The 27,636-nt window shown below is 38.9% G+C and overlaps 2 protein-coding genes across 3 annotated transcripts; both read right to left on the bottom strand.

Moving 5' to 3' along the window:
• Nucleotides 1–497: 497 nt before the first annotated feature.
• On the bottom strand, nt 498–8,299 carry LOC118784631 (lanosterol 14-alpha demethylase-like). The gene is made up of 10 exons (XM_036538960.1): nt 7,924–8,299; nt 7,533–7,631; nt 6,921–7,097; nt 5,992–6,118; nt 4,657–4,831; nt 4,430–4,549; nt 3,432–3,627; nt 2,994–3,089; nt 2,018–2,186; nt 498–1,625 (listed from the first exon to the last, which is right to left on the bottom strand). Exons 1-10 carry the CDS (start codon nt 8,089–8,091, stop codon nt 1,447–1,449), a joined length of 1,506 nt encoding a protein of 501 aa, XP_036394853.1. The 5' UTR covers nt 8,092–8,299; the 3' UTR covers nt 498–1,446.
• Nucleotides 8,300–11,887: 3,588 nt separating this feature from the next.
• On the bottom strand, nt 11,888–18,998 carry zgc:110410 (uncharacterized protein LOC553618 homolog). Of its 2 annotated transcripts, none has more exons than XM_036539667.1 (10): nt 18,889–18,998; nt 17,986–18,365; nt 16,829–16,907; nt 16,210–16,263; nt 16,005–16,098; nt 14,396–14,433; nt 14,005–14,092; nt 13,216–13,305; nt 13,001–13,048; nt 11,888–12,637 (listed from the first exon to the last, which is right to left on the bottom strand). In XM_036539667.1, exons 2-10 carry the CDS (start codon nt 18,338–18,340, stop codon nt 12,488–12,490), a joined length of 996 nt encoding a protein of 331 aa, XP_036395560.1. In that variant the 5' UTR covers nt 18,341–18,365; nt 18,889–18,998; the 3' UTR covers nt 11,888–12,487. The 2 variants fall into 2 exon arrangements, with proteins under 2 accessions (XP_036395560.1, XP_036395561.1); XM_036539668.1 differs by having other exon boundaries at nt 16,005–16,095.
• Nucleotides 18,999–27,636: the final 8,638 nt, after the last annotated feature.

Here is a 27,636-nt window from a genome sequence, read left to right as displayed (position 1 = left end):
TTGTGTCACATTAACGAGGGTGCTTTCACAGGCAAAACACCACTGACAGGTGAATTTAAAATATAGAGAGTGTAGAGATTCTAATATCAGTGTAATGGCTGATCAGTTACTCTTTGCATGCATGAATACATTATTTAATTGCTAAGTGGATGTGTTTATCTTGAGTGAGTTAAAATAATACTTCCTAATTGCTGTATTTTTACTGAAGCAGTTCAGTTTACATACCTTTCTCCAAGGTACAACGGCAGTGTACTGTCCGGGCTTCGAACATGTAACCTTCTGGCTACAATCTCAACACAATCCCTCACAGCTTCACCCTTGGAGATACACTTCTCCGCTTGGTTTTTTATCCTTCGGTCTCTAATTGAAAGACTTTACTTCTGTGTGTACAGTATGCCTTGTTAACCAGGGATATGATGTTGTTTTGACATGCTTCTGCATCCTCCCACTCTTTTTTCAGCTCAGAGCTGTGTTAATTCCATTTACAGTGTGGGGGTTTGGCTCCAGGCTAACTGGGCTTTGAAAGCACTAAACTCAGTCATCAAGATGTACTACATACTATATAGGGTATTACATGTGAAATTTTCACTGGATAATATGTTTACTTATTCACTGTAGTTGCTGTTGTTATTATTATTATTTATTATTATGAAGCAGTTTTTCAGCAATTTACAGGAAACAATTAAATTAATGTAAACACCAATATTTCATCTTTTTTTCCCAAAAATATGAGGTCCGCCACCACCATATTGGTCTTTATTTAATGGGGAATGGTATAATACCCTTTTGTTTTAGCCACATAAAAAAGAGACTGAAACATTTCAATACAAATCACGACAAGCAACCATGACAGATCACACAGGATAGAACCCCCACAGAACGTATGGACATGCTTTAGCTGGACATCTTAGGACTCCTGCTCTTTTTAGGCAGGTCTGACCAGATGAGCAAGGAACAACAATGCAATTAAAACTATGAGCTTTTTTTTAAATCAGACCTTCCTTTATTTAATATCCTCACTGAGGAGCAAAGGGACGAGGCATACCCCGGTCCACGTAGTAACAAAACCTGCTAAGGACATCTTGTGCTGACTGGTCTGTTCAAGGTGATAAGATCATATGGATTAAGGCGGGACATTATCAGCTAAATAGTTTAGTCACCTTCAGATGAAATGTCTTCCTTTTTTGCCACTACTTAGCTACAGCAAATATATTATTTTGTGAAATGGACTTTAAGGCTATACAGTATCAAGCTTCGACATGCACCCTCTACTGTCTGATTTTCCGACATCACTGTGACCTTATTGCTTGAAACTACCCAAGCAGCTGAGATCTTTTTAACAGACTTTTGGCGATAACCTGGACAGGGATACATCTGATTAGGATAGCATGTTGTTCCACCTTCTGCGCTGGTAACTGACTCTGAAACAGCTGCCTGCTAAGTATCTCAGTGTTGTCGGCGTTTGTATCTGATCGTGGGGTTGTGGGGCGTGTGAATCATAGTGGTGTAGTTCACGGTGGGGAAGTAGCCATCGACCAGCTCAAAGTCATACAGACGCAGCATAGTGGACCAGATGGTCTTGATCTGAACGTAGGCGAAATTCTCACCGATGCAACGATGGCGACCTGAGCAATAAAGAGCAAAAAAAAAAGGAATGCTACAGCAAAAAATCAGAGGACAGAATGTATTGATGGTTGAGGATTTGCAGTTAAAGCAGGTTTCGTCCCAGAGGTGTTAAAATCATTCTTATGCTCTGTAATGCTGGATTTTGTTCCACCTAATCCTCTGACTTTATGGGGCAACCTTCGTTTGCTGTATATATGTGAATATTTGCACTTTCAAAAAAACACTGGAGTAAAGTGCTACCTTGATTTAACATTTGCAGAACTTTGAGAAATATCAAACATAAGACATGTTTGGTAGTAATTAAGTAATTAATTAGGAGCAGGGGTTACAGTGCATACACACAAGTTTGGCAGGCCTGGTTTAAACCCCTCACTCCTTTCCCTGATCTTACCGGCTCCAAAAGGCACATAGGCAAACTTTTCCCCCGCGGCCGGGTTTTCGTGAAGGTAGCGCTCGGGGTTGAAGTCCAGCCTCTCCATCCAGGTGTCCGACAGGCGGTGGTTGACCGTGGGGGAGACACATACCTGGTGCCCAGCTGGGATGTTGTAGCCAGCAACCATCTGAAATAGGGATATCCGTTTCAACTCATTTCATGCATATTCTACAATTCCCAACCAAACAATATTCCAATTATCACCCCCCACTGGCGAAAAAAAACCTGCATGAAACTCTTATTCTCTCTGTGGAAACAATGACATCTGTATTCACTCACACCTTCAGGCAGGGGAAATACTGATATCTGTGAATTACCTGTTCTTTGATACAAGGCTTCTTATCAAGGTTCTGTATTTGATCAAACTGAGCCAGTTAAACAATTTATGATGTCATTGCTGAATATTTGAATGACTAATATCTGAATATTTGAATAGTGTAGCCTTGTCCATACTCCATGGAAGTACACAGACCAACATGTCAAACACTTTGCCCATAATAATCATAAAAGTCATTTATCAAGCCTTTAAAAAAAATTCCTTATTAAGTCCTATATAGATATAACAGTCATTCAGCACAACCCTATTGAGTACATTTTTGATCACATCATCATGCTGTTCTTATCTAACCCCTCTTATCTGTGCTGTATTTGTAACCTAGGAAAAACTCTACTGTGTTTCACAATTTACTTTTTCTGATTCTCTTTCTATTCGATGAAGCCTAGTCAATATTTTTTGTAGTTATGTTTATAATCTGTGTTCTTTGTGTGTGTATTTACTCATAATATAAACAAACAAAACAATCTCAGAGATTGATTTCCATGAATTCACAAATGTACCAATGAGGGAAAACTAGATGACTGCCGCCCCCCAGTGGCAGGCATGAGAAACAGCAGCCCCTCAGCTTGAATCGATCTGCACATGGTGAATATGTACCTGGGGAGATCTGGCCATTCTCATCATTGTCATGATGGGCGGGCGGAGTCTCAGGGTCTCTTTGAGACAGCGGTCCAAAAGAGTCAAATCCTTCAACTGCCAGCAGAGAAACAGACAATTAGGAAGGTACATCCTTTTATTGATTTGGTCTGTGCCTGTGAGGTATCGTGTTGAAAAAATCAGATCTGGATTTAAAAAAGAACATTTTCTGTTATATAAAAAACATTCAAGACTATTCTTAATTGGCTAGACAGACAACCTAATCTAGGGCAAACTCACATTTACATATTATCCATATTACAGCTGGATATCATCTGAAGCAATTCAGATTAAGTGCCTTGCTCAATAATACAACAGCAGGGCCCCACCTGGAAGCCAAATAACTGTTAATTAGCCAATGAGGGAGCACCCAGGACAGGGAGGGTCAGGTGAGCTCACCTGGTCATAGTCGAGAGGAGGCAGGTCCTCCCCGCACACGGCCTTCTGCTCAGCGTAGCAGCGGTCCTGCAGCGCCCTGTCCCGGGCCAGGAAGAAGCCCATCCAGGAGCTGGTGGTGGAGGAAGTGTGCTGTCCTGCCAGCAGCAGGCCGATCAGCATCCCGGCAATCTCACTGTCTGTCAACGGCCGGCCATTCCTGCAGGGGGCAGAAGAGAGTCATGCCTGTGTTCTGGGTCAGTGTGCTTGAAGGCATTTCCTTCAGTGGGGTGGTAACTCATAACTCCACGCTAGGCCCCTACCATGTGGCATTCCTTCTGCTATTTCCTGACAGACAACACTAAAATCCACTAAAGAAAGTGAGCTGGAAGGGCTAAGGCTGACAATTTTTGTTATTATTTAGGACAATGTTAGCTTCCACCATTCTGAGTGCTGGTGCCTATTCTGTATGATACAGACACTGTTCTCAGTGGTGGTCCTCCTATCTTACACTACCTTCCTGAACCCCACAGCGTTTTCCTTCTGAAGCAGGTACGTGAATCACTGCAGCCCCCTGTAGCAAACCGCATGCAGTTTTCTCTCTATTCTCTGTGAGGTTGATAAGACCATACACAAACCGGAGGTGATGAGACAATCTGCTTTTACACAAAAGTTTGTTTCTCATGAAGGCACGCATGCCTACTGTGAGAGTATTGCCTAATTCTGCTGGAGGGAAAAGAGATTAAGGTATCAAAGCAAATTATACAATTTCCAAAAGAATAAGAAAAAATATGAGTATGAATACATACATTTAGATTAAGGATACATATTTGAAATTGTATTTGACATGTGAAATGGTTGTGTGCTATTCATTTTGTTGCATGTATTTGATTTGAGACACGTTATTAGGATTTCAAAGCATTTCTGTGTTATGCATTTTGCAGATGATTGTGGGTGTATGCATTTCTATAATAAAATAGGACTTGGGCCTAACAGCCCCGCTGATTTAGGGCATGTCTTACTTATAAGTGGCATCCATGAGGGTCTGGAGAATGTCGTCCTCTTTTTCTCCTGAGTCTCGACGCTTCTGGATGACCTTGAAGAAGATGTTCTTGATTTCCCGGTGTGCCCTGTCTCTCCGTCTGAAGAGGAAAACACAAGTCTGGATTAGACCCTCTTTTTTAGCAAATAAAACCAATCCAGGGTCGCACAGAAGCAGCCCCACATGGCCCTAATGGGGATTGGCTACCTGAAGCTGGGGAGGGGCAGCCAGCCGGGTAGGAGCCAGGCAGCGTGGCTAAAGCCCCCATCCAGGTCAGCGTACAGCTGGGCCACCTTCTCGTCCAGCATGCTGCGGATCTCTTTCCCATGGAGACAACTGCTAGCGGTCAGGATGATCAACTCCGACAGGGCCTCAAACAGGTCTGCGAGGACACACAGACAAGAACTGAGTCCAGAGGCCTGTTGGCCTGACGGGCGGAGGTAGACCAGCACATCAGGGAAGTAACCCTCACTTCTCCATGTCAGTAAGAGACTCAAGCCATGTTCACATATACAAAACAGGGAATGCCTTTGGATCCTTCAGGTAATGTCCAGGTACGAAGTCCCACTTCATACTGTTAGTAAGTTAAAAAGAAAAAAAAGGTTTGGAGTGGAATGTGGAGAGAGTGATACGTGATGCAGTTTCCTTACAAGGCCATCTTTATGCGAGAGTACACACAAACTCCTACTCCCACAGTGGCTCATTATTTCTACCAAACACCTCCTTACTTTTAAATTCTTTAGTTCTGTATTCATGTGTGGATTCTCTTCTTTTCTGATGATCGGCATGGCTGATAAACTGAACACACCCACACAGCCTAAATGCTAGTGGAGTAGTGCATAGAGTTAAGCGGAAGGATGCCCTGTCCAGGATTCACAGCTCGGAACCAGAATGCAAAACCACCCTTCGAATAAAAGCTGTATTTTCATTAGCATCCAGCTGTAGTGGGATGCTCATACATGCTGCAGAATTCAGAAGGCTAGAAAGTAATTGTCAGTCCATTCCCATTCTAGGAGAATCTGAGAACATGTACTCAGGAGAGCATACTAATGATATAATCAGCATCACTGAAAATTTCTAATTAATGATGTCAATATCATTGACCTTGCTCTGTGCTGATAAAAATTAACATATTTACTGCATATCAAACTCAGTTGCTTAATGAGTTCACACTTGATTCTGCTCCAGGATAATTCCTTAATTAGACAAAACACTTATTGGACTTTTACCATTATCAAAAATGGTAAATCATACCAGAAATTTGTATTTTACCTAATACTCAAGAAATATTTTACTGCAGTGCATTCTGAAAAAAAGAGCTCAGATATAAATGCATGCAAACAGAGTAATGAAAGCAGTAGATGTGGGCTAAATAAACATGTGCGCATATGTGGCCACTCAGAGCTACAGGTACACGTAGAATGTATCTTGAATATGTGATTGTTGCAGTGACGAAAATGCAGAGGGCAAAGTACAAAAATGGCCAATTCAGTAACTGGAATACACTATAGTCTCAGTTCTTCCATCTAAGGGAGTGCTCACTTTTCTCTCCGCTCTCCCCCCAGCGTTTGAAGTAATCCCTCGTCTCCTCCTCGATTATTTTGACATGCTGTTTGAAGTGAGCGATATTCAGTCCAGTCTTCAGCATTTTCTTCTGCTCCAAAAACACCTGCAGAACAGAACATAACCAGAATGGCACAACAAAATATTTCTGTGCAGTGAAAATATACCGTACCCGTTTCCATTTCAGCTTGTCACATTTTTAATAGCTGGCAGGCTTTCATCTGTCACACAACAAAACAGTCACAGAAAACAAGGCAGCCAATTTCTACTTGCTGTGAAATCTGTGTAAATCAAACTTATTTAATTAGCCTTCTCATTGTGTTGATGATCCTGGGTGATTTGAAGCCATCTGGCAAATCACCTGGCCAAATAAAAGACCTGATGCCACCTTTCCTTTCCACTCCCATGAATGCAGGTGAGATGTGCCTCTACATAATGAAGCTGGCCCTCTACATGGAAATTACTGTTTTTACTGTTTTTTGAGTCCACATACTTTTTGCAAGTATAAACACTACCCATTAAATCATCTTAAAACCCTCTTGAAACAGCCTAATTATTTTTTGTGAAGTAAGTAATGGTGACTTTATTTGGGTTGAAAATAAAAATGGTCAAAATCATAAACAAGTCGACAACATCCAATTTCAAACCAATTTAACACACTCCTCTCATTGGTTTGATACTAGAGTTGAGTAGGTAGCCACAGAATTTTCAACATCCACCCTATAGAGATTTTCCACAACTTCAGCAGAACCTGAGCCAAGCCTGATATCCCTGAATATTCAAACTGATACAATGTGCATGGGGGTAATCATCTAGCTTTGATTTGACATCATCTAGAGTTCTAACTGCTGCATTTTGGTGATAATGTGTGACAGTAATAACAGGAAGCACAAGCAGCTTTCTCTTACGGGGTTGGGTACATCGTACGCCACTCCTTTGCCGAATACCGGCGTGGTGAGCCGAGAGTACACGTCCTCGGCGTTCAGGTCCTCATTTTTGCTGTTGAACATCAACGTGGCTGCATCGCTGCCCAGGAGGTAGGTGAAGGTCTTGCCCACCATGGTGAAGCTGAACACAGGCCCGTACTGCAGACAGAGCACAAAAGGACACAGCGTGTCGGTCAGTGCCAGTCCAGTGACCACAGTACGTCAGTTCTGCATTTCATTTTGAAATCTGGCTGGGCTGTACCATCTCTCCATACTTTGAGGATGTTGGGATTAAACTGCTAAAACGATAGTAGCTCTATATAAATGCTGGCAAGTATGCACATGAATAGCTTCTACCACACAATAGATAGTTCTATTTCCTTAGCAGATGGGCACAGCTCAGTGCCCCTCCAGGATATTAATTGAAGACCTTCTCCTGTAACCTGCGCAGAACATTGCAGGTATGTTACCTGTATATATAAAACTAATTAAATTCCTCATAATGGGGTGATTACTCAGACACTAATAAAATAAGTCAACAATACGCCACATTTAACTGATCTGGCGACGTGTGTAAAGTAAACGCAGTCTTACCTTCTCATATGCATTTTCGAGGAATTCGATCGGGCTTTTTCCGAAGGCTATCGCGTGACCAAGAAAAGGAATGCTGGAGGGAATGTATGGAGGATATTTCTGTTGGAAAAGCACAGAGAAGCGGACAATGAAGTGGTGTCCTAGCAATCCGCTTACCAGCAGGCTAACATGACGTCGGTCAAAATAATGAGGTCAGTTATATGCATCTATCTCTTGAAGTAACTGTTCAAGTTATAACCCATTAGGATTTTAAACTATTTTATTTGTCGGTGAGTCGTGTATTTGTATTAATTTAATCATAATTAACACAATACAAATGCACGACTTCCTGACAAATATAGCAGGTTAAAATCCCAACGTATTTAATGCATGAGAAGAATCAGAAACTCACCAGGTTTTTGTCAGATGGCAGGAGCTGTTTGTATACATATTTGGAAAAGTATCCCAAAGTGAGAATGGACGCGGTCGTTACAAGAATCATTGATGTCAAGTTGTCACCCATCTTCTCCACTGTATGCTCTATAAGAGAGCTGCCAACTTCGAATATCTGTATTGTCATCTTTGTTTATCTTTATGAAAACGAACAGGTTCTTAGTTTCGGTCAGACTTCGTATAATTATGCTTGGTTAGTATCCAGTCAAAGGCAGGATTATTAATGCATTTCTTCACATTCGGCAAAATAACTCCTTCCCCTTAGTAACGCCTATTAAAAAGCATATACAGTATTTCGACCGGCAAGAAGCCTGTACCCTTCTTGTCTGCGAAGCGCTCACGCCATCTGTGACTACGATACACCATTCTGATTGGACGACGCTGCCTGAACTGATGTCTGGCTATATGATAAGCAGTCTGATTGGTCGTGTGCTCCAACTGGCTACATGAGGGAGTAATCTTATTGGCTGGAAAAAAAACTCAGGGAAGAATTGCTGGTGGAGCCGTGCATTTACATCCTAAGCCTGTGGGAATCACGTCTGTGCAGGAAGTATTCAGATATGGCTGAATTTTAAAACCGGGTATGTAGCTACGTGAATTAAGTAAGTTAATTAACGTACTTAAGTTAAAGTTTTAAACATTTTTCTCTTATAGTCTTAATCTAAATTATTCAGATGGTGAACACAACGCTGTTTATGCAGAAAACCTTTCTACAATGGGTCTTTAAACAAAATACAAATAATAACACATATACAGAGGGGAACTACTTAGTGTAGTTTTGGCTACAAGGTTACCCAGACTCCAGAAAATGAATTCAACATAACTACAACCATGACAAAACTTTTTCCAAGAACAATGTTCTGTTTGAATGCCAAACAGGGTATGACAGATGATAAATGGGACAATCATAAATGGTAGTCAGCTCTTAACTACTGAGTCTGATTATACAGTCCAAATAGAATAAATATTTGTATTTACTAGATATACATATTGGGTCAGTTGTCCTAATTGGCTACAGTCTCCACAGGTGAATCTCATCCAGAACATACATAGCTCACACTGCACATTTAAACATTTTACAGCTGGATATTTCTGCTTTTCCTCGAGCACAATAGCAGCACTGTACCTGAGATCTGACACTGCAACAATCTGGCTCCTTATCATGGTTCTTAACTATGTCACAGCATTTCTGCCCAATGTGCTGTACTGCAAGTAAAGGTTTCCCTTAGTAATTCAGGCCATTTAAAACATAACACGTAGCAGAGCCTAGAAGCACACAAAAGTGTCCCCCCCTCCAGAGTTACCACAAGGGCAAGATTGATTTCCTCAGTGACCAGCGTAGGTCGTCGGCTAAGTGGCATTGAATTGTGTGGAGGGACCGAGGTTTCATTTGCTCTTCAGAGCAGACAGGTTTCACATACTGTGCAGGCACACATATGAATCTGATTTGTGCCTGTTCAGAGGTGAAAGGTCACTACTAATGATTTCAGGTAAGATCTAATATACTGAGAAGTTTAGTAGGCCACAATAGGTGTCAAACACCTAAATACTTTAATTACATTTTGCAGAAATCTAATAGTATTCGTTAAGTCCTGATCTCTTGCAGGTTTATCATTGCATTAATTCTGAACAAACACAAAAATGCTGTGAAATTTTCTCAGATCTAACAAACGTGTGGATGGTGCTAGAAACTTGAAATGAAATAGCCTCTTCTTATACCAAATGATATTACAGTCCTTTAGGCATTTCAACACTCCAAACCACATTAGCTGACTGTAATATACGGTGTGTACTTCTGACTGACATTAGGTTAAGCTGTATGTGACAATTTTATGTTTTATGCTTGCACTTTGACATGTTACAAATCATACAGTTTTTCTGCTACCAATTCAAAAATGAAATAATCACAATACTGATCATTTTAATGTATGGAACAAACCACATTTTATTCAAGAGCTGAGCAGCGACATTGCCTCTCACAAGTAAAAAGCTCACTATGGGGTGAAACACGTGGCTACATGTCTTGCCTACAGACGACAATCTCACCAGCACATATTTCTAAACTGCATGTAAATATTCAAAATAATACAGGTTTTAGCATGAATATGCAGTCTGTCATCCTGCATTATTTAGGTAGGTTTCCTGACTATGGAATGGCGAAGTATAAAATTACATCTTGAAATAGTTCCGCCGATGGAACTGGTGGATTTTATAGGAATTTCAATAATGCAGTTGAACCACCTTCTTAGTCTATGTAGCAATACACACTTGTGCAAGGTAGTTTAAAACAACATAATCATTGAGTAAAGAGCTGCAGGGTTTATGCCCAATTATCTGGTGAATTTGCAGCAGGTGTACCCCTACTTGGTGATTTTAACCTCTGCCTAGATTTAATCTTGATTCACCTTTGCCTTTGATTTTAGTGTTGTATTTGACTTGTTTGACTGTATTCAGCATGTTTATTTTCCCACTCGCCACACACTATGTCACACGCTGGAGTTTCTCTGCTCTGTTCACCCTGATGTTGCAGTGATTGTTACAGTGATTTCTCCCAGTCTGATCAGAAGATCATCTGACACAGTCTACCCTCACCTTTATCCCAGTATATCGACAGTTATCAGTTTTCAAAAAATTCAATCTGTCAACCCTCTCAGTTTCACTGAAGCAAATATGCAAAGCTATACCCCTACAGCATGCTTCTATCTTACCCGAGGTGCTTGCTGCAGTTCATCTCTGCTCTGTCTGACTCCCTAAATATTTTTGCCTCTGTTAAACCTAAACATGTCTCCTTTACTCCCAGTCAATGATGATCCGCTCACTGAAAAAGTCTCGCCATGACTTTGAACAAACGATGAGGAAGACTAGGCTCACAGTTTGTGCTCAAACCAATGAACATAATCTGCATATGTACAGAGATGATTTCAGTACTGACAGATCCTCCTGTTTCCCTAATTTCATCAATATTTCAAACAGTAATCCTAGAACCCTGTTCTCCACAGTGAGTAAGCTACTTAGATAACACTCTGTCACCCAGCTCCTAGCTGGCATGTCCCTGCCTCTGCCCCCTGCATCCCAGTGCCCCTCTGTCTGTCCTTGACATACTCTCCCTTTTTCTACCGACATCCTCCGATATTTGCTTGTCTCCTGTTATCACCTCTTTTGTTACTCATTATGGTTTGCTCCTTTGTCTCTGCTAGCTGTGTTTATATGAGTTTCCTTGGCAACTGTCCATTGTATTCTTTTGTCACGTGTTTGCTTGTTCATCTTTTGGTTTGAATATGACTGTGTAATGTGTGTTTGATTTTTAGAAAAGCACAAAATAAAATAAATGTATTATTAAACTAAATTAATGTATTAAAGCTAGAGACTAGTCCTTAATAATAATGATGGATTCATTATCTTAAAGTTGATGAATTGTAATAATATCAAATGTTATATTTAATGGTTAGATTCCTAACATATTACAGTTGGTAAAATGCATTTTATTTAAATCATGATCAAAACATTTTATGTTGAAGCACACCAGTTCACCCACTAAAAATTATAATAGGCTATAGACCGAATAAATTCAATTTCAAAGGTGGAGACATGTATTCATTGTCATTTTAATAGGCAAAGATGTACATTAGTGACAATGACTATAAATATGAAATTAAAATTTTGTAATATGCAAGTCTCTATAAAGCACTTCAAGCTTTACAACATTGCTGCCCATACAATAATGAAATATATTGTCATAACCTGAAAAATGTGTTGGTCCATGATTACATTGCAAATACATTCAAAATATAATATTTTACAAAATATATTGCAATATACTAAAATGGCAATAATTTGGCAACATATTTTAAATATACTGATTGAGACAAAAACATATTCTCTAAATTATATTCTCAATATATTATTTTTTTGTATGGGTGCAAGTTAAATGTATCTCTTTTTCAATCAAGTAATCAAGTTAAAATAGCAATTAGACATTCATAAGTTCTTTATAACCAAAACATAATAATATGACACTAGAATATTGAAACTGTGAACTAAAGCTGGCATAAAACTGATTATTAAGGCTGTATCAGCAGATTTATTTCCTCTACATGATTCATTAGTTTGCCTTCACATGAAAGTTTCTTTTAAGAGGTATCGTCATATTTCTGTAGAACATTATTAAGAATATGTACCAAAACTTAGTAACCCTCACAGTAATTTTGGTTAATAAACAAAGCTACCAGAAACAGGTATCTGCTTGATGGAAAGGTAGTGCAGCAAAGAGAGTTGGGTGTAAAGGCAGTACAGGAGTATAACCTGAGTGTAAGTTTAGTATGTGAATCAGAGCTGAGTGTAAATGTGATACAGGAATCAGAGCTGGGTGAAAAGGCAATACAGGAATCAGAGCTAAGTGTGAATGTATTCAACTGTATTTGAATCAGAGCTGACTGTAAAGGTACATGTCTAAAGTACTGAAATTAGACATGATAGTAAAGGGAATGAATCAGAACTGAGGGTGAAGGGCAAATAGTGCAGCACTAGCGGCTCAGTCCAATTAACTGGAGTATTAGCAGGAAAAGTGTGATGACGTCCAGGTACAGGTTGAGAGCCGCAAAGATGTACTCCTCTGGACTGATGCTGTATTTGTGCTTTCCACCCAGCATAAGTTGTGTGTCCATCACCAGATACTGAAGGATGAGAGGTACAAAAGGACATAGGAATATTATGATTATTAAACTGAATAAGCACTGTATTCTATGAACTTTGCTTAAACAAATCGTAAATCAAATAGCTGTTTATGGATAAAAGGTAAATCCAACGGGATTATAGAAGCTTTTGTGCTATCATCATGTATCACATGGCTTCACCATTTTATTTACACTAAAAATAATATTACAGCTCTTGGAGATAACTATGAAATTAATTTTGTTGCAGGAATAAAGAGACAGTGCGGTATTAATTGAAATAAAACACAGACTTCAAAGAGCCATGCTTCGTATTTATTTATAAGAGGATATTAACAATAATCATAATAAAGATGTAGTACTTACAATAGAAAAGACCAAAGTCCCCAAGGAGGCATAAACAATGTACAGATACTGGTAAAGGAACAAAAAGGATGTTAAGTTAATTGTGTTTCTGGAGCAGTAAAGGCCAATAAGTCTAAACACTAAGAATGAAATAATCACACAAACTGCAATTATGCTTTATCTGTCTATTAGAGTTCATGTTCATAACCCTTGCATTTGCATGTACGGTTGCTCACCTGTGTCCGTAAAATTGCACAGAGCAGTCCAAATGATACGAGCGTCCAACCAATCACCCACATGACACCGCTGCAAGTGGTGAAGTCCCACTAAAATTGCCATGAGCATGACAAAGTAATGTTTTAGGTACCAGGCAATATAATGCAGAATTTATTACCTTAACATTTCAGTACTCCTGTCCCTGATTAGATCCCTGATCTAATCATCTAAATGGCAGGTTAGAGGAACAGCTGGCAGGGTGGCATTTGTACTTCACCTTTGTTCCCAGAACTTGGACATGTCCTACATCTATCACCCAGCATTGATCAATCCACCTCTGAGTTGATTCTGATATTGTGTAATACAGCTATTTAAAGTCATTAGTCATTGGAACTATGGCAGTATATAGTTCCGTGTGAAGACCATTATTTGGCTCTGCTCTCACTTCAGTATGATATAATTATGTTGCTTTCAAGGATAATTGCTAAGTTTAGTACTTTTTACTGTTGCAGGCTTTTATTTCAACTTGATGTCTGCACTGTTATTCTGGCTTTATGTTGTTGTTGCTGTGGTGATATGTATGTATCATATTGGGTAATTTTGTGTGGGTAATAACTTTTTTCTAAATAGGCAAAATAAATTTAAAAGTCAATTTTATGTATTATCAATTTATGGAACTTGATATTAGTCGTTTTCTCTGAAATACAGCAATCCCGTTGAGGTTGGGATTCGAGCCTGCTGCTCTCTGGTTACAAGCCGACACTCCCTCTCCCATGCCTTGTAAAAACAGTTTGAAAGAAGACACTCACTTTTGACTGCATAGCAAACACGCTCAGAGCAAAGGACACCAGAGCTGTGGCACCCACAGCCCAGAGAACAGCATCAGCCTCATAGAATCTGAGAAACAAAGAAATTATTTCCACTACCATGCTATATTTACCTCAAAAGCAATAGCAGATGAAATCAAACCAGTTCCCCAAATGTTCTCATCAACACTTTTATTAATTAGCACATGACAGAACTAAATCTTTGTTCTATGAAATGCATCAAAATCACTAGCTCACCAAGGTTTTTTCTCTCTGTTTTGGGTTCCTAATTTCTGGTGGTTGTTCAATCTATGCCAGTTGAATCAAGACTGATGTAATGACAGTTGTCCTCTACCAAAAAGCCTACAGTGAAAAGTTTTAGGAATATACTCACACAGTGACTGAGCCTAGCATAAGGCCTTCCGCTATGGTCTGCATGGAGGAAGAAGGAAATGATGGTTAGAGTAGGTAAGACAGAAACAGAATATATGTCCTATTGGTTTATTCCAGACAGTATAGATGTAGAGGTGTGGTGGTCTGTTCATCTAGCGTTCATCATATGGCTGTCTGGCTAAGTTTGTGCTGTATATAGCCTTACTTGTAACATAACTTGCTTACTGCTTATCCACATTTATCTATTTCCTGAATAGATTAACTAATCATCATCCACAGACATCTCCCCATTGACATCCTATAATGGAACAACTCTCTGCTCAATCACCTGCTATTGTTTGTCATACAAAGAAGGAAGAAAACCTAATGTAGCTAATGCTCTTCCCCAGCTTTGGTCCAGTTGAGTTCAGAGAGGTTGAATTTGTCAGTCAGATTATCTGACCAAGGATGGGGGATCATTAAAATATCTATGACAAAATAAAGGTTGCAGCCTAATTGACGAATGTCTTATTTCATAAAGCATCATTATTTTCTCAGTAATAATTAGCAAGCAATTTGCCAGTATTTCCTACAAGTCTTACAACTGCCATCCTTCACCTCTACATCATCAACAGCAGTTGAAAGTTCTGATGCTCATTCAACTGCAGCCTATTATAACTACACACTTTACAATGAAGCAGATGCCTCTCTCTGCTCCTCTCTCACTTTATTTAAAAACCAAATCCTCAAACTATGTAGTTCCTTTTACTCCTCAAATTATGCAGCTATGAAAGATTTGTGAAAAAAAAACTGATAGAAACTTGTAGAGAAGCTGCCTAACAAGATAGCCACAGATGCTATATGCAAGTTATAACTTGTCAACTTTTAAGTTACTACCGGTAGTGTTGTCTTTCACTTTATTGGCACAGATAAGATTTGTTCGTGCTGCCTGTAGGTAGGTGTATTGTTAGAATTACCTTGATAGGAAACCAGAAAAACATGAGGAGAGAGACTGCTGCTTTGCAAGTTAAATGTACTTAAACAGGTGTTTGTCACAAATTATAGAGGGATCCCTGTTGATACTGGCTGCATACCACTTTATTCATTCCATAATAGCGAATAATTTTTGGTTCAGCACTGCACCTTCGACAATTTTGTTTGGTTATTTTAATATTTCAATTGCCTAAACTAGTTTTATTGTCCAACTACTGTTCCATGTTTCAGTCAAGAAAACCTGTGAACTGGAATAAAAACCACAAATTTATTCTGTATTAAAATAAACATGCCAAAGCAGTGTAACATTTAGCAGACATTTTTTTTGTGTGTAACTAACAGCTCCTGACTGGCAGCAAGCTAAGGGCAGAAGGCAGGACAGCTCAAAAAGCATTACTAACTGGGTAAATGTAAATAGATTGTCATAGTAAATAGTCTGCAATATGTAGCCATGGTTAAGGCTTGGTTCTAGATTACTGGAAGAAGAGGTAACTATCTGACAGTGATTAAGCATGTTGTGGTGGTGCCTGGTATTCCAGTTCATTAACCTTGAGTAGCTTCACTTTGTGTGTGTGTTTGTGTGTGTGTTTGTGTGTGAAACAAAAATTATTGATGGTGACCAAAGTTTTGATACTTACAAACAATCCCAGGAAAATGAAATTGAGTGGGACCTTCCGCCGCACATTGTCACAGCAAGAGAGCACTATGATGAGAGCCAGTGTGATTCCCCTGCTCAAAAAGTAAATTAGAAACACATTAGATCCCTCTTTTCGATTACACTTAATACTTGAAGTTAGACAAATAGAGATGGAGATCACCTAAAAAGCTTTTAGTGGTACTTACATCATTGTGTAGGTGAACCAGGATGTCTGTATAGCCCATTTCTTGAGCTCATTCCTGAGGTGGAAGAACAGAGGTGACATCACACTTCCAAATCATCAGACCTCTTTCTGAAAGATATTGAACTTGAATATGGAGTGTGAAGGAGTAAATTGTAAAATTGACAACAAACCAACCCACCAGTGGAAATCATTCAACAGTGTTTCTCAGTTATAGTCCTATCCTAATGCACATACAGGAGTATAAATATGTATTTACAATCTAGTCTGTTTAATAAGAATTACTGACATAATAATCAACCACATATAGCAGTTTAACATTGGGAGAGAATCTTTCTTGTATTAACTTTGTTTGAACACTCTGCCTTTACGAATCATGCAATCCAAATAAGAGAATCATTTTGAGCTCACTTACATATAATATATTCTCAATGAATTGCACTGGTGCTTAATGAGATTATAAAAAGCCACTAAATATTTGAAATGTGAACATGGTTGTCCCATCTGTCATTATCTGGCACTAATTACCATGACACGTACAATGTAAAACATTTTTGTGGAAAACGTTGAGCGGTTTAGCTTGGCGCTTGAATACCACTTGACCCATGCAGAAATACACTTACCAGTACAGAAATGCACAGATGATTCCAACAGTGGCCAAGAGCTGAACCATCAACGTCAAGTAGACCTTTCTAACAAAGCCTGAAGGATATTGGCAATATTGTCAATTCTGTTATTGGCTGAATCATAATGTTAATGATGCAATGATGTACTAAAATCAATTATTTATTACTTCCATTGTTCTATCTGTACTGACACCATCACAGCAACTTTTTTCATTGAGGTGACCCCCCCAACGGGCTTCTAAAAGCTTTATATGCTGCTCAAGTCATTTCATCTCCCTTCTAGTAACAAGTCAAGGAGCTGTGAAATTATTTATTACCCTTTTAAATGCCACAATGTTTGCAAATTCATATCAGTGTAATGACTTTACTACAGTGTTAATCACAATTTCACACCAACATTTCTTACTTCTCAACTATGTCAGCTACAGAGCTATTGCACATTCTCCTGCAGGTAAACCACTGTGCCAAGAATGAGGTGAAGTTCAAATGTAGATTGCCAAGCTACCCAGTACACTCCAGTGAAAATGCAGATGATAAATACAACATTTAAATTTTCTGAAATAGTGAAACAGTACAAACTGCACACTTTTAAGCAGGCTGTTTGCCTGTCTCATTTCACATTTGGTTTGGGTCCAAGGAGAGTGTTGCTGGGGAACCTGAAATTACTAATGGTGTATTGCTGAGAGGAGGATAATAAACTGCATTTACATGGATCAAACACCCCTTCAGTATTTTTTCCCAATAAAAGAGTGACTATTTGCTACATTTTGAAAAGTCATAATGTTTACTGAGCATCTCATGTTTTCACATAAGACTCACAGTTTCCAGTTAACGATGTTTTATGATTATGATCATGATATTAAGATTTGTACATTGATTTGACTAGATAATAGCTTTCTTTATCGCCAATAGGTAATTGTATAAGATAGCGTACATTGTTAATTTCTATTTGTATTCTGCAATGTTCTGTAAGTGACTTAGGACAAGGGCAAATGACAAATGAACATGTTTACTCCTTTATAATAATAATAATGTGGGGATGGAATTTGAAATAAGTCATTTTAATTGCAGCATCACATTGTTAACTTGAGGAGTCATTAATTGTATTTACTTTCAGATTAGCATTAAACAGAGTTCAATCCCAGGTCGCTCACCTCTCCTGATAGCTGTGTCAGAGAAATGACTGACCTCCTGGTCCTGAAAGCCCTCGATGTAGGGAGGAGGAGCACTGGAGTGTTGGTCCCCAGGTTGTCCCGCGTTGTTACAATCACCAGCGGGCATAACCACGGCGATGTTCCCCTGGCCAGTGAGGAATCCAGGAGTAGGGGCAGGGTACTTGGACTGTTGGTCCATAAATTGTCCCATATTGTTACAGTCACTGGCGGGGCTAACCACAGCAATGTTCCCCTGGCCAATGTGAAATCCAGGAGCAGGGGCAGGAAACTGGGAATTGTGCTGTGGGTTGTAGGGGGGAGGGAACTGTAGACCACTCAGGTTGTTCTTCTCCATGTTACACTGATGTGGACTCTGTTTCCTTTATGAGAAGGAAGAATGATCACCACAAAAGGAAAGGCCTCAAAAATGACTGCCGCTACACAGCATACTGAGGAACACAAAAGAGAATCATCCTCAAAGATGAGGTCCTTGCATCTAATGCTGAACCAAAAAGCCTCAGAACATGGAAAACAAATGAGTATAAATGAAATTCATTCTTCTGTCAGTTTTATTCATTACTGTACCTGCCACAGCGGTCTACCGCTCCACTTCCTGCAGGCCAAAGTCTTCCTTTTATCAGGCTATTACCTCAGAAACAAGGCTGAGTTCTCAGCCACAGAGAATATGGACGACATTTCCAATTAAACTGAATGTATAACCATTTATAATGTATAAAGTGTTTCACATATGAGCTATTTGTCAAGTCAAACAGTCCCTACCACACATTTTAATTTTTTAACTTCCTGTCAGGGAGTGAACATGTAACAACACCCCTGTGACTTGTCTTACAAGTAACTACTGATTTGCAGCTGTTGATTTTGACTGAAAAAAAAAACACTTACCTTGTGGGAGGGAGATATAAAGCCGAATACAATGCCTTTTTTCTTTATCTGTAATTCAAAAGCGCACTGACCAGTGAACACCGTGCTGTTCCCTCCTGTATGTGATACTGTTTGAGCGCATTGATCACATGACTGAGAATTATGTGAGTGGCTTCTGTTAAACATTGATAAGATAGCTATTCAAACATGAGTCATGCGGGATGGAACTCCTACTAACACGACACACACACGACATTGTATGAACAAGTATTATTGTTTTTATTCATTTTTGGGATCTCTTATCAGGAGCAGCTTACACTGCCACTGTGGCAAGATACAGAGAACAGAATATCAAAGGAGTGATATGAACAAAAATGAAGGTACATAAAAGCACCAAAGAGCACCAACCTAAAAAACTGTTAAAATAGAAGCATATAGCAATAACTGTCATACCATACACATACTGCTATGCAATTATCCTCAAAGATATTCATAAAACACCTACATAATATTATTGTGCGTAATAGCCTATAAGACCAACCTTCCCTTTTCACAGTATTCACATTTTGACAATTCATGATGCATACCAATCACAGATATTTGTCAGTGTCTTAAAGTATGTATTCTACAAGACCTATACCATATTAAAAGTTGAGTATCGTCTGTTGATTAACATGCTTCTCTTTCTTTGGTTATACTTGGTTGTAAATACTTTAGAGAAGTACACTCCTTTGTGTGCTGGCTTTGATTTCCTCATAAATCATTCAGAAACTTTGCAGCATCATTACTTAGGGCTGTCTTCTGCCTGACAACAGGTCTGATGAAAACTATATTCTAAACTGAGATAATGTATGCACAAAAACTAAGCTATCAAAAGCAACAGATATTCCATCTGCTCAAGCAGTACACGGTAGGCATCTCTCACCAGATATACAATATAAAAGGCTATTTGAACAAGCCAGGCCTGGCACATGGCTAGCAAGCATGGATATTTTGAGTTTGACTTTAAACATAAAAAAAATCTATTCACACTTAACTATTCACACTTACCTTTAATCCCTGAAATAACCTACAGTAGGAAAACCCCTGGAATTCATTTACATGTCCAACAAATATTACATATTGCTATTTGGTATTTTACTTTCAGCTTCCGATTTAGAGAGTGTACTACATTTTACAAAATACTGAGATCAGGATTTGTCTGTCACTATGTTCATATTTCCAAATCTAGTATCACATTCTGCATTTAATTTTTATGGAAATTGGCAAATGTTTGCTCTGTATATAATGTATTCCCTGCTTATTTTACATTGGATATGTTGTATAAGTAAACGCCTCCCCCCACCCCCTCCATCAAAAAAGACACACTCGAGGTGACCAAAGATGCATTTCCTCTAAAGGTAGGTCTACATCCAGGAATGTCTTTATTAAATCTAAAAATACATTAACATAAAATACACAATAATAAGATAAAAGGGTGACAAATTAAAGTAAGAAATGCTTTCCTTCAGGTTCCTGCTTCAGAACTTCTGTTCTCGTTGCACCATTTGAAAGGGTTTTGTTTTAAAAATATGTAAATTATTTCTCTATCTCTGTTGGTGGTTTTACATGCAGGACCAAATCTTATGCTTCAAATTGTGCATTACAAATTAATTCAAGTCATAGTGGTGTAGCGCCACAGATAAATACTGTTTAGGGTTCCTTAGATTGATTTTCCTTATGTTGTTTTGGAAAATGTATTGTAAGAAGCTGTCTTAATAAAGTTTTCATTTGAATTTATACTATTTTCTCACACATAATAACACGATCACCTGGCAAATGTCTTTCACTATAAAGGGTACAGAGGCAACTGGTGGTATGAGAACATGCTTACAGGTAACAGGTAAAGCATAACTTATGGCCCTATTTATTTTGATACTGCAGCAAATGCTGAAACGTTTATTTACCCTGTGCTTTAGAACTTCAGACCTCACTGTGTTGTTATGGTCCTATGGACATGTTCCTACATTGACTAGATGTAGTGGATTTTTGATTTACAGTATTTACCTGCTTCAAGCTAAGATCATTCATATGCACTTACAGCAAATTCCTAAAGATCAGAAACAGCCCACGGTTCAATTCAACAATATTCAACAATAAATTGTTTCTTGGGGGACATTGACACTTCCTGGATCAAACTGCTATTTTAGTCCAGTGACAAGCAGAGAAAAGTAACTATGAATTCAATTGTGGAGATGAACACGGTAAAATTATCTGTTCTAAAAATCTTACACGTCAATTAAATTTCTACTGATCATGGTTTAAAAGATTTATTTTTGTTAAGTCCAAAATGTTTTAACTTTTACTTTGATTTTCTACCAGATCATTATGTCTGCAATGAAGAACGGCAGGTGAGTGGGTTAGTGTACTTACCTCAGTGGCACAGGCGACCTGTGCTTGCATTGTTACTGGGCTGACTCAGATTGCATGTGTGTATTGAATGTAGATGTGGGATGCAAAGAGAAGGAAGGGGAATGAATAATGCACGTCTGCTCCACAGTGTATGTAATGAACATATGATGTGATTAAAAGACGGACCTGAAAGAATTCACATGGGTCTCCTGTGTGACAGTGAGTGTTGGTGTGGCTGTCTCACAGAGTGATTGTGGGGAGAATGCTTTGCCTCTGTGGCGTAGCCCAGTGTGAGAATTTGGATTTCTGTTCAACGATAGTGACAAGAACCTTGTACCGGCACTGACGACATTGAATCCACGTAGCAGTATACCCACCCAGGCTCTGCCTAAAGTCTGCTACTTTATCAGCTCTAACATGCTTTGTTGTCATGGTGCACTGCCCTGGGAGGTAGCCGCGAAGCTCATGAGCGCTGCGCGCTTGTCAAAATGTGTGCGTGTACTCCACCCACACAGCTGCTCCTGGCATGCCATATGGTGACAGTAACGTAATAATTGATGATTTATGCTAGAGACCATTCTGCACCGACTCAGTCCTGGTAGAAGAAGAGAAAAGAACAGCACTGGCATTGATTACAGTTCTTCTGTAGCTAGCATGGAAGAGAAACTTGTGGAAGAAACTAAGATGGTGTTGTCTCATGCGTGAGTTCACATACCCACCCTCTAGTGGATGTGGAGTATTCTTCTTTGAATACAAAATACAAAGTAGTACGTCAGAAGTATGAGAACTATACATGAACAACAATGTCATGTCAGAAAACATTTGATGAGAACAAATATCTGTGTTGAGTATGTTGCAGGCTTTAAGGGTTATTTTGCTCTACATTAATAAATGGAAACCACACTGCTTACTAAAGTCATCTCTTTTCATGTTCAGATGTCTGTGTTGTGTGCTACACAGTTAACTTACATTTTACAGAGTCCATGTGGAGTCCATACAGTCAGCTCACCCAAGCCTGCTACGGGGAGGGAGTACAGTGTTCAGCAGAAGAGGTAACCATAGTAGATATGGAGTCAGTTTATGTGTCCTGTTAATGTATATATATCCTTTCTCAGGGTTACTTCAGCTGTGCATATTTTGGCAAATTAAACTTGCAAGCTATTGGTTACAAGTCCATATCCATACAGGATCCGGATATTCTAATGCTGGACCTGATACAGTGCTCCTGACAACTCCGTCAGACTGTTTTTATTAGCATAGCGCAAGACGTGATTGCAATCAACCACGTTCAGTCCAAATTAATTTATTGCTATGAGAAATCGTGCTACTTGGTATTATCTTAATTTGGTGCCAATGATGGGATGATACAGAACTGATAAAAGGAAACCAGGATAAGAGAGTTACAAATGTAGACCAGAGTAACAAATAAAGTGGAACATGATCAGGGTAAACCGTCTAAAACCATCCCATTACGCAGTAGAACTACATAACCTATGAAATTATTCAGACAGGTGTGTGAGAGAGAGACAAATTGAAACGATCTGAAATAGGATAAATAATATGAAGCAACTGCATTACTTTAGCATGAAAAAAGAAAAATGAAGCCACTTATAGAATGATTCAAATGTCACCATTAAAGCCACTTGTCGTGCCTGATTTTGTTTCATCTGTGGGTGAAGGATAAGGGAGAATAATATGATTAATCTGGATTATTAGCAAGCAGTGTCAAAAAACACATGGAATGTAGCTAGGGAATATTATCTGTGTATGGTTTTCTATCGTTAATGCCCTTTAAAATGTTCGTTAGGTTTATGGTGGAGTCAGATGATGAGTATATGGTGGAGTCAGATGATGACATGGACGCTTGTCTACAATCAAACATAATATGTTGTTTTTCTTATAGCAATTCATTCGTGTATTCCACAGTACCATAAACAGGAAGTGCCCCACTAGGTGGTGCTAAAACATTGCAAATGCTGACACGATTTCGAGAGGGTGGACGTCGATATGCGTACCGACGTGACATTGACAGAACAGGAAAAAATAGCTAACATTGACATTTATGGCCCCCAGCATTCCGAGGAATTAATATGTTAATAAATGGCTTTGCATCTTGAAAAGACTATGTCATCGACAATCACATTAATTCAGTGACAAGAGAGCGTGTTCTCTGTTGAAGTGAAAGTGCGTTACACCTTTGGAGTAGATAATCACATCAGAAATTTTATCAAGAGGTATGTAATTTATTATGTTTAAGATGGTGCTTACAGTCACGAAATGTTGAGTTAAGGTTATAAATCAGAACACAGAGCTAAACATAACATATTCTATGTATAGCCTATTTTCTGATGTTGATCTATACTTACATAAATTTAAAACACGGCAGATTATTTCCCTTATTCAAAGGGAACAGATGAGTTTCACATTCAGTTAGAATGATTATCGACCTGAATTATTGCATGTTTGAGAGTCAATGATAGTCATACTGTATAGATGAAATCAAATCGGCCTAATTGTGCCTCACCAGTGACAGTCGTAATCATTACGCATTGAGCCTGCGTACGCGTTGAAAAGATAGAGTCTAAAATAAATCGTCAGAGAAATGCACAGAAAAAAATCCGTTTGATTCTTTCACAAAGAACAGACGTTATACTATCTCACTGCAGGGGGAATGCGCGTTCCTGTAACGCACTGAGTGACGCGGGACATGGACCGTACGACGGGACACATCTACACTTCAAAAGAAATCGTTTCATGTGTAATTTTCCTCCATCAAAGGGAGACAGATTTACATTCAGTCTTTCGAGGTACATCTTCACACGGCCCGAATCCAGAACTTTAAACCCACCGATGCAGTGAAGTAGGAGACGCTGACACTTCAAAGGAGCCCAGCCTAATACTAATACTGTACGCTTCCTGAAGCACTGTGACCAAATGATTCACAAATATGTGTTGCCAAAACACAATTTTATGTTATTATCTAATGTCTGACAGGATTTGTAGATGACGAAATCCGTGCAGAGTTGAAACCCGTATTACTAGTGAAACGGGCAAGAACAGTGTTGAGCAGGAACAAAAACTTAAGCCAGGGTAGTTTATTAGCAGTCAGTATTTTTCGGATACGTGCATTTTGATTTTACTTCCTTCCCTCACTTTTTTTTTAGAAGTCAGCATTTCTGCCAGCAGTGTGTGCATAAATCTGGATGCGAAATAAGCGCTTGCCTTCTGAATGTCTAACTCAGCCAATACATTGTAAACGTAGAGCTTGCGTACTACTATTCAGCATTGACGGATAGACAGAAATTTGAATTAATTTCACGTACCACTCACTGAAACATAAGTGGAGGTTGTAAGTATTCGTGTATAACGTGTAGATGAAGAACATGTTATTCAGTCGAGGGTGAAACGCGGATTGTGAGCTCACAATCAACTAGATGACGCATCTATTTTGTTACAAGCAGACACATGCATGTTATAAAGAGTACGCTTAGAAACATTATGATTGCAGGATATGGATGTCCTGTTGCCACCAATAACTAAACTCATGCAGATTTAACTGTCTTACCAGCATGTAATTTTACATATTATTTTTGAACTTGTTTGTGGCATAAAAATGGCAATTTAATAACTACGCTCGATCTGACGCAATCAAAATTAAGTGTTAAGCTGTTTAGGGACTTTCAGCTATTAACTTATAAAACTCTGTTTTGAGTACAGAGGAGGGTCTCGTAGTTTTATTTTGGTGTTAGTGGAGGTTACTGCCTTTTCTGTAAATTTGTTTTTCTGCAGGTTTCTGAAAGTAGATGGAAGAGTATGTGTTGTGTGTCTAATACAAGACAGATATACTGGTTTGGCAAGATTCAAGATACTCCATTTTGTGTCACCAGCACTTTACTTAACAGACCCCTAGTCTGAAATGTAGTGAGTGAATAAACTTTTCCTCCTCACACATCTATTTGTAAACGTGTAGTGCTTCCAAACATCAATTTGTCTAAAGCTCCAAGAATAACCTGGGGTTTTGATCAAAGCTGAACACAATGCTGTTACAAAATTTAGATTTGGTGGTAAAAGGGGGCTTTAGGGAATTTAATTTATTCCTTTGAAGCCCTAGCAATAAACACAGCCAGCCAGCATTTGCCAAAATGTTGTTATGTATGGACATGTCCCTGCAGAGAAAAAAAAAAACAACTCCTTGTAGTTAATATTTTTTTAAGCCCGTTTTACCCATAACTTCTTACAGCTGAGAACATTTGAGATAATGCTGCATTTGAATGATTTAAAAAAAAATGCAGTGAACCGGCTCCATTCACTTCCCCTGATAACGCAGCAGGTAACAGAAAGATGGAGTGAAGAACATGGCTGGTCTTGGCATGAGGCAGGCACTGTAGTGCCAAGAGTTTCTCAACAGAGTGCTTAGACCAAGGCAGTAACTGTAACATCAACGACACCTGAAGAAACAGAAAAGGCCTGGGCAACGATTCTGGATAAATTCCCATGCTGTCTTATCAGAAGTACACAACATTCATTTACTCTCTCTGTTCTGAAATAGAAAGTGGGACCTTTGCAAAAGGCAGGAGCAGCATTGTTTTGCATGTCAAACAATTCAGCTGAAATTTAGATGTAGCATTCTGTGCCTCTCTGACACAGGCATCGAGCCAAAGAAAATGCAACATTTCACCAAAACGCTACATCGGGTTTTTGAGCCCAATCCTACAGCAGTGGATGGTTGAAAGTGCAGTAGTTAAGGTGATGATAATGAGGATGAGGATGAGTTCAAAAGACTACACAGTATAGCACACTCAGTGCTGTACTGTGCTTGAGTGAATGTAATTCCTGGCTAATTGGCACACTGACAGTTTTGGATCCCGAAAGTGAAACATTTTATGGAACAACATATATAAGGTCTATTATAGGTTTCAGCAACACAGACTTAATGGAATCAGAATATCTGTTGTGTGTCGTCTGCACACAAATGATGAAGTAGCAAGAAGATTCATTTGAAACGAAGTGCTTGTACATTTTTTGGAGCTTGACTACAACTTGTGAAAATACATTTCTACTGAGAATGTGTTTTTTTATGTGTTCAGGTGTCACAAGTGTTTTAAGAGACCTAGTTAATGTTCCACTTCCCACCAATACAGTATAAATCACACAGTCTATAAACAATGGGTTGCTTTCACCATGGGATGCTGCTGGATTGTGTATTCCCCAGAAGGATGCTGTTGTTTTAGCACACACAGTCCCCTTTCACAAGCCAAGCTGCTGTTGCATTCAGCATGTTTCATCTCACTAACACAAAACAGTAGGAGACACAAACCATGTCTTTCACAATTCATCATTTCACAATCCAGCATTAATCATGCTTGGTTGGTGGAGTTTTGGAATGGTGAAAATAGCTTTAAGTTATATGAAATTAATGTCCATTCTGCAACAGAGAGAACAAAATATCCTTAAAACGGTTCAGGAGTTTGATAAACGTTGGTATAGTTGTCAACTAATCTTTTTTGCCTCTATAAATCCAAAAAAGGTAATTATGGTCAAATGAATACAGGAGAGCAAGCACAAGTAAAAATCTCACTGCATCCACATGATTGATGTTCTGCTTCAAAACACCCATTCAGACACTTGGTAGTTGTCTGGGGTGAATCTGTATGAGCAATCATGTTTAGCTGGGAATGTACAACCTCTGAAGTCTTCTTGCTTAAAACAAACTAAAACAACACCTGGCTTTAGTAGGCTAACCTGTTATGCCTCACATTTATCTGTAAATACTGAACTTATTAAAATTGCATGAACAAATATTGAAAACATTATTGAGAACAGCTTGACTGAAATTGAAGTAATAACACACACATTTGCTATGAGTACTATTTTAACTAACAATTCTTGACATGGTTCTATGTTCTGAGATGCAGGTATGTTACAGTAGCAAACATACCACCTCAAACAAGTCTATATTTGCCCCAGGAAATTGTAATCACAAGAAAAGCTAGAACTAATACAAGATATAACACTCATAAATCCTTCAAATATTCCATCAATAGATGATGGCTTGGTGAGAGCAAGGCTAGCTTTTCATTCAGTATCTAAACATTGAAAATATAACAATGCTCTCTTATTTCTACATGATTCTTGATGGCTTAAAGTGATTTAGGGAGTGATTTTATTTTGGCAGTAAAAGCTTTTCTTTGTTCACTCTCATGAAAAGCTCTGGCTCATTAAGGTGACAGACAGGCTGGAGAAAAGGGGTTAAGTCAGGTTCTATACTTACAGGACACAGTCCTTGCATGTAAATCAATATCAAATTTATGTTTGGGGGGTGTCGGGGTAGGTGGATTTTTAGTTTTAAGAATGCTTCCTTTCAATCCCACAATTCGT

Source organism: Megalops cyprinoides, chromosome 10 (assembly GCF_013368585.1).
Source record: "Megalops cyprinoides isolate fMegCyp1 chromosome 10, fMegCyp1.pri, whole genome shotgun sequence".
In the NCBI taxonomy this organism is placed as follows: Eukaryota; Metazoa; Chordata; class Actinopteri; order Elopiformes; family Megalopidae; genus Megalops; species Megalops cyprinoides.
This window is presented reverse-complemented; position numbering and strand designations above follow the sequence as displayed.

Bases quoted from the DNA above. Each gene is read 5' to 3' on its own strand.
- LOC118784631 (XM_036538960.1), bottom strand. From the start codon at position 8,091: ATGACAATACAGATATTCGAAGTTGGCAGCTCTCTTATAGAGCATACA. The intron at 7,098-7,532 runs GTAAGACTGCGT...CTCTGTCTGCAG, and splicing joins TCGAAAATGCATATGAGAAG to TACGGGCCTGTGTTCAGCTT. The intron at 3,090-3,431 runs GTGAGCTCACCT...CTCTGCTGGCAG, and splicing joins CTCCTCTCGACTATGACCAG to TTGAAGGATTTGACTCTTTT.
- zgc:110410 (XM_036539667.1), bottom strand. From the start codon at position 18,340: ATGGAGAAGAACAACCTGAGTGGTCTACAGTTCCCTCCCCCCTACAAC. The intron at 16,908-17,985 runs GTGAGCGACCTG...AATATCCTTCAG, and splicing joins TGACACAGCTATCAGGAGAG to GCTTTGTTAGAAAGGTCTAC. The intron at 12,638-13,000 runs GTAAGTACTACA...CTCATCCTTCAG, and splicing joins GGACTTTGGTCTTTTCTATT to TATCTGGTGATGGACACACA.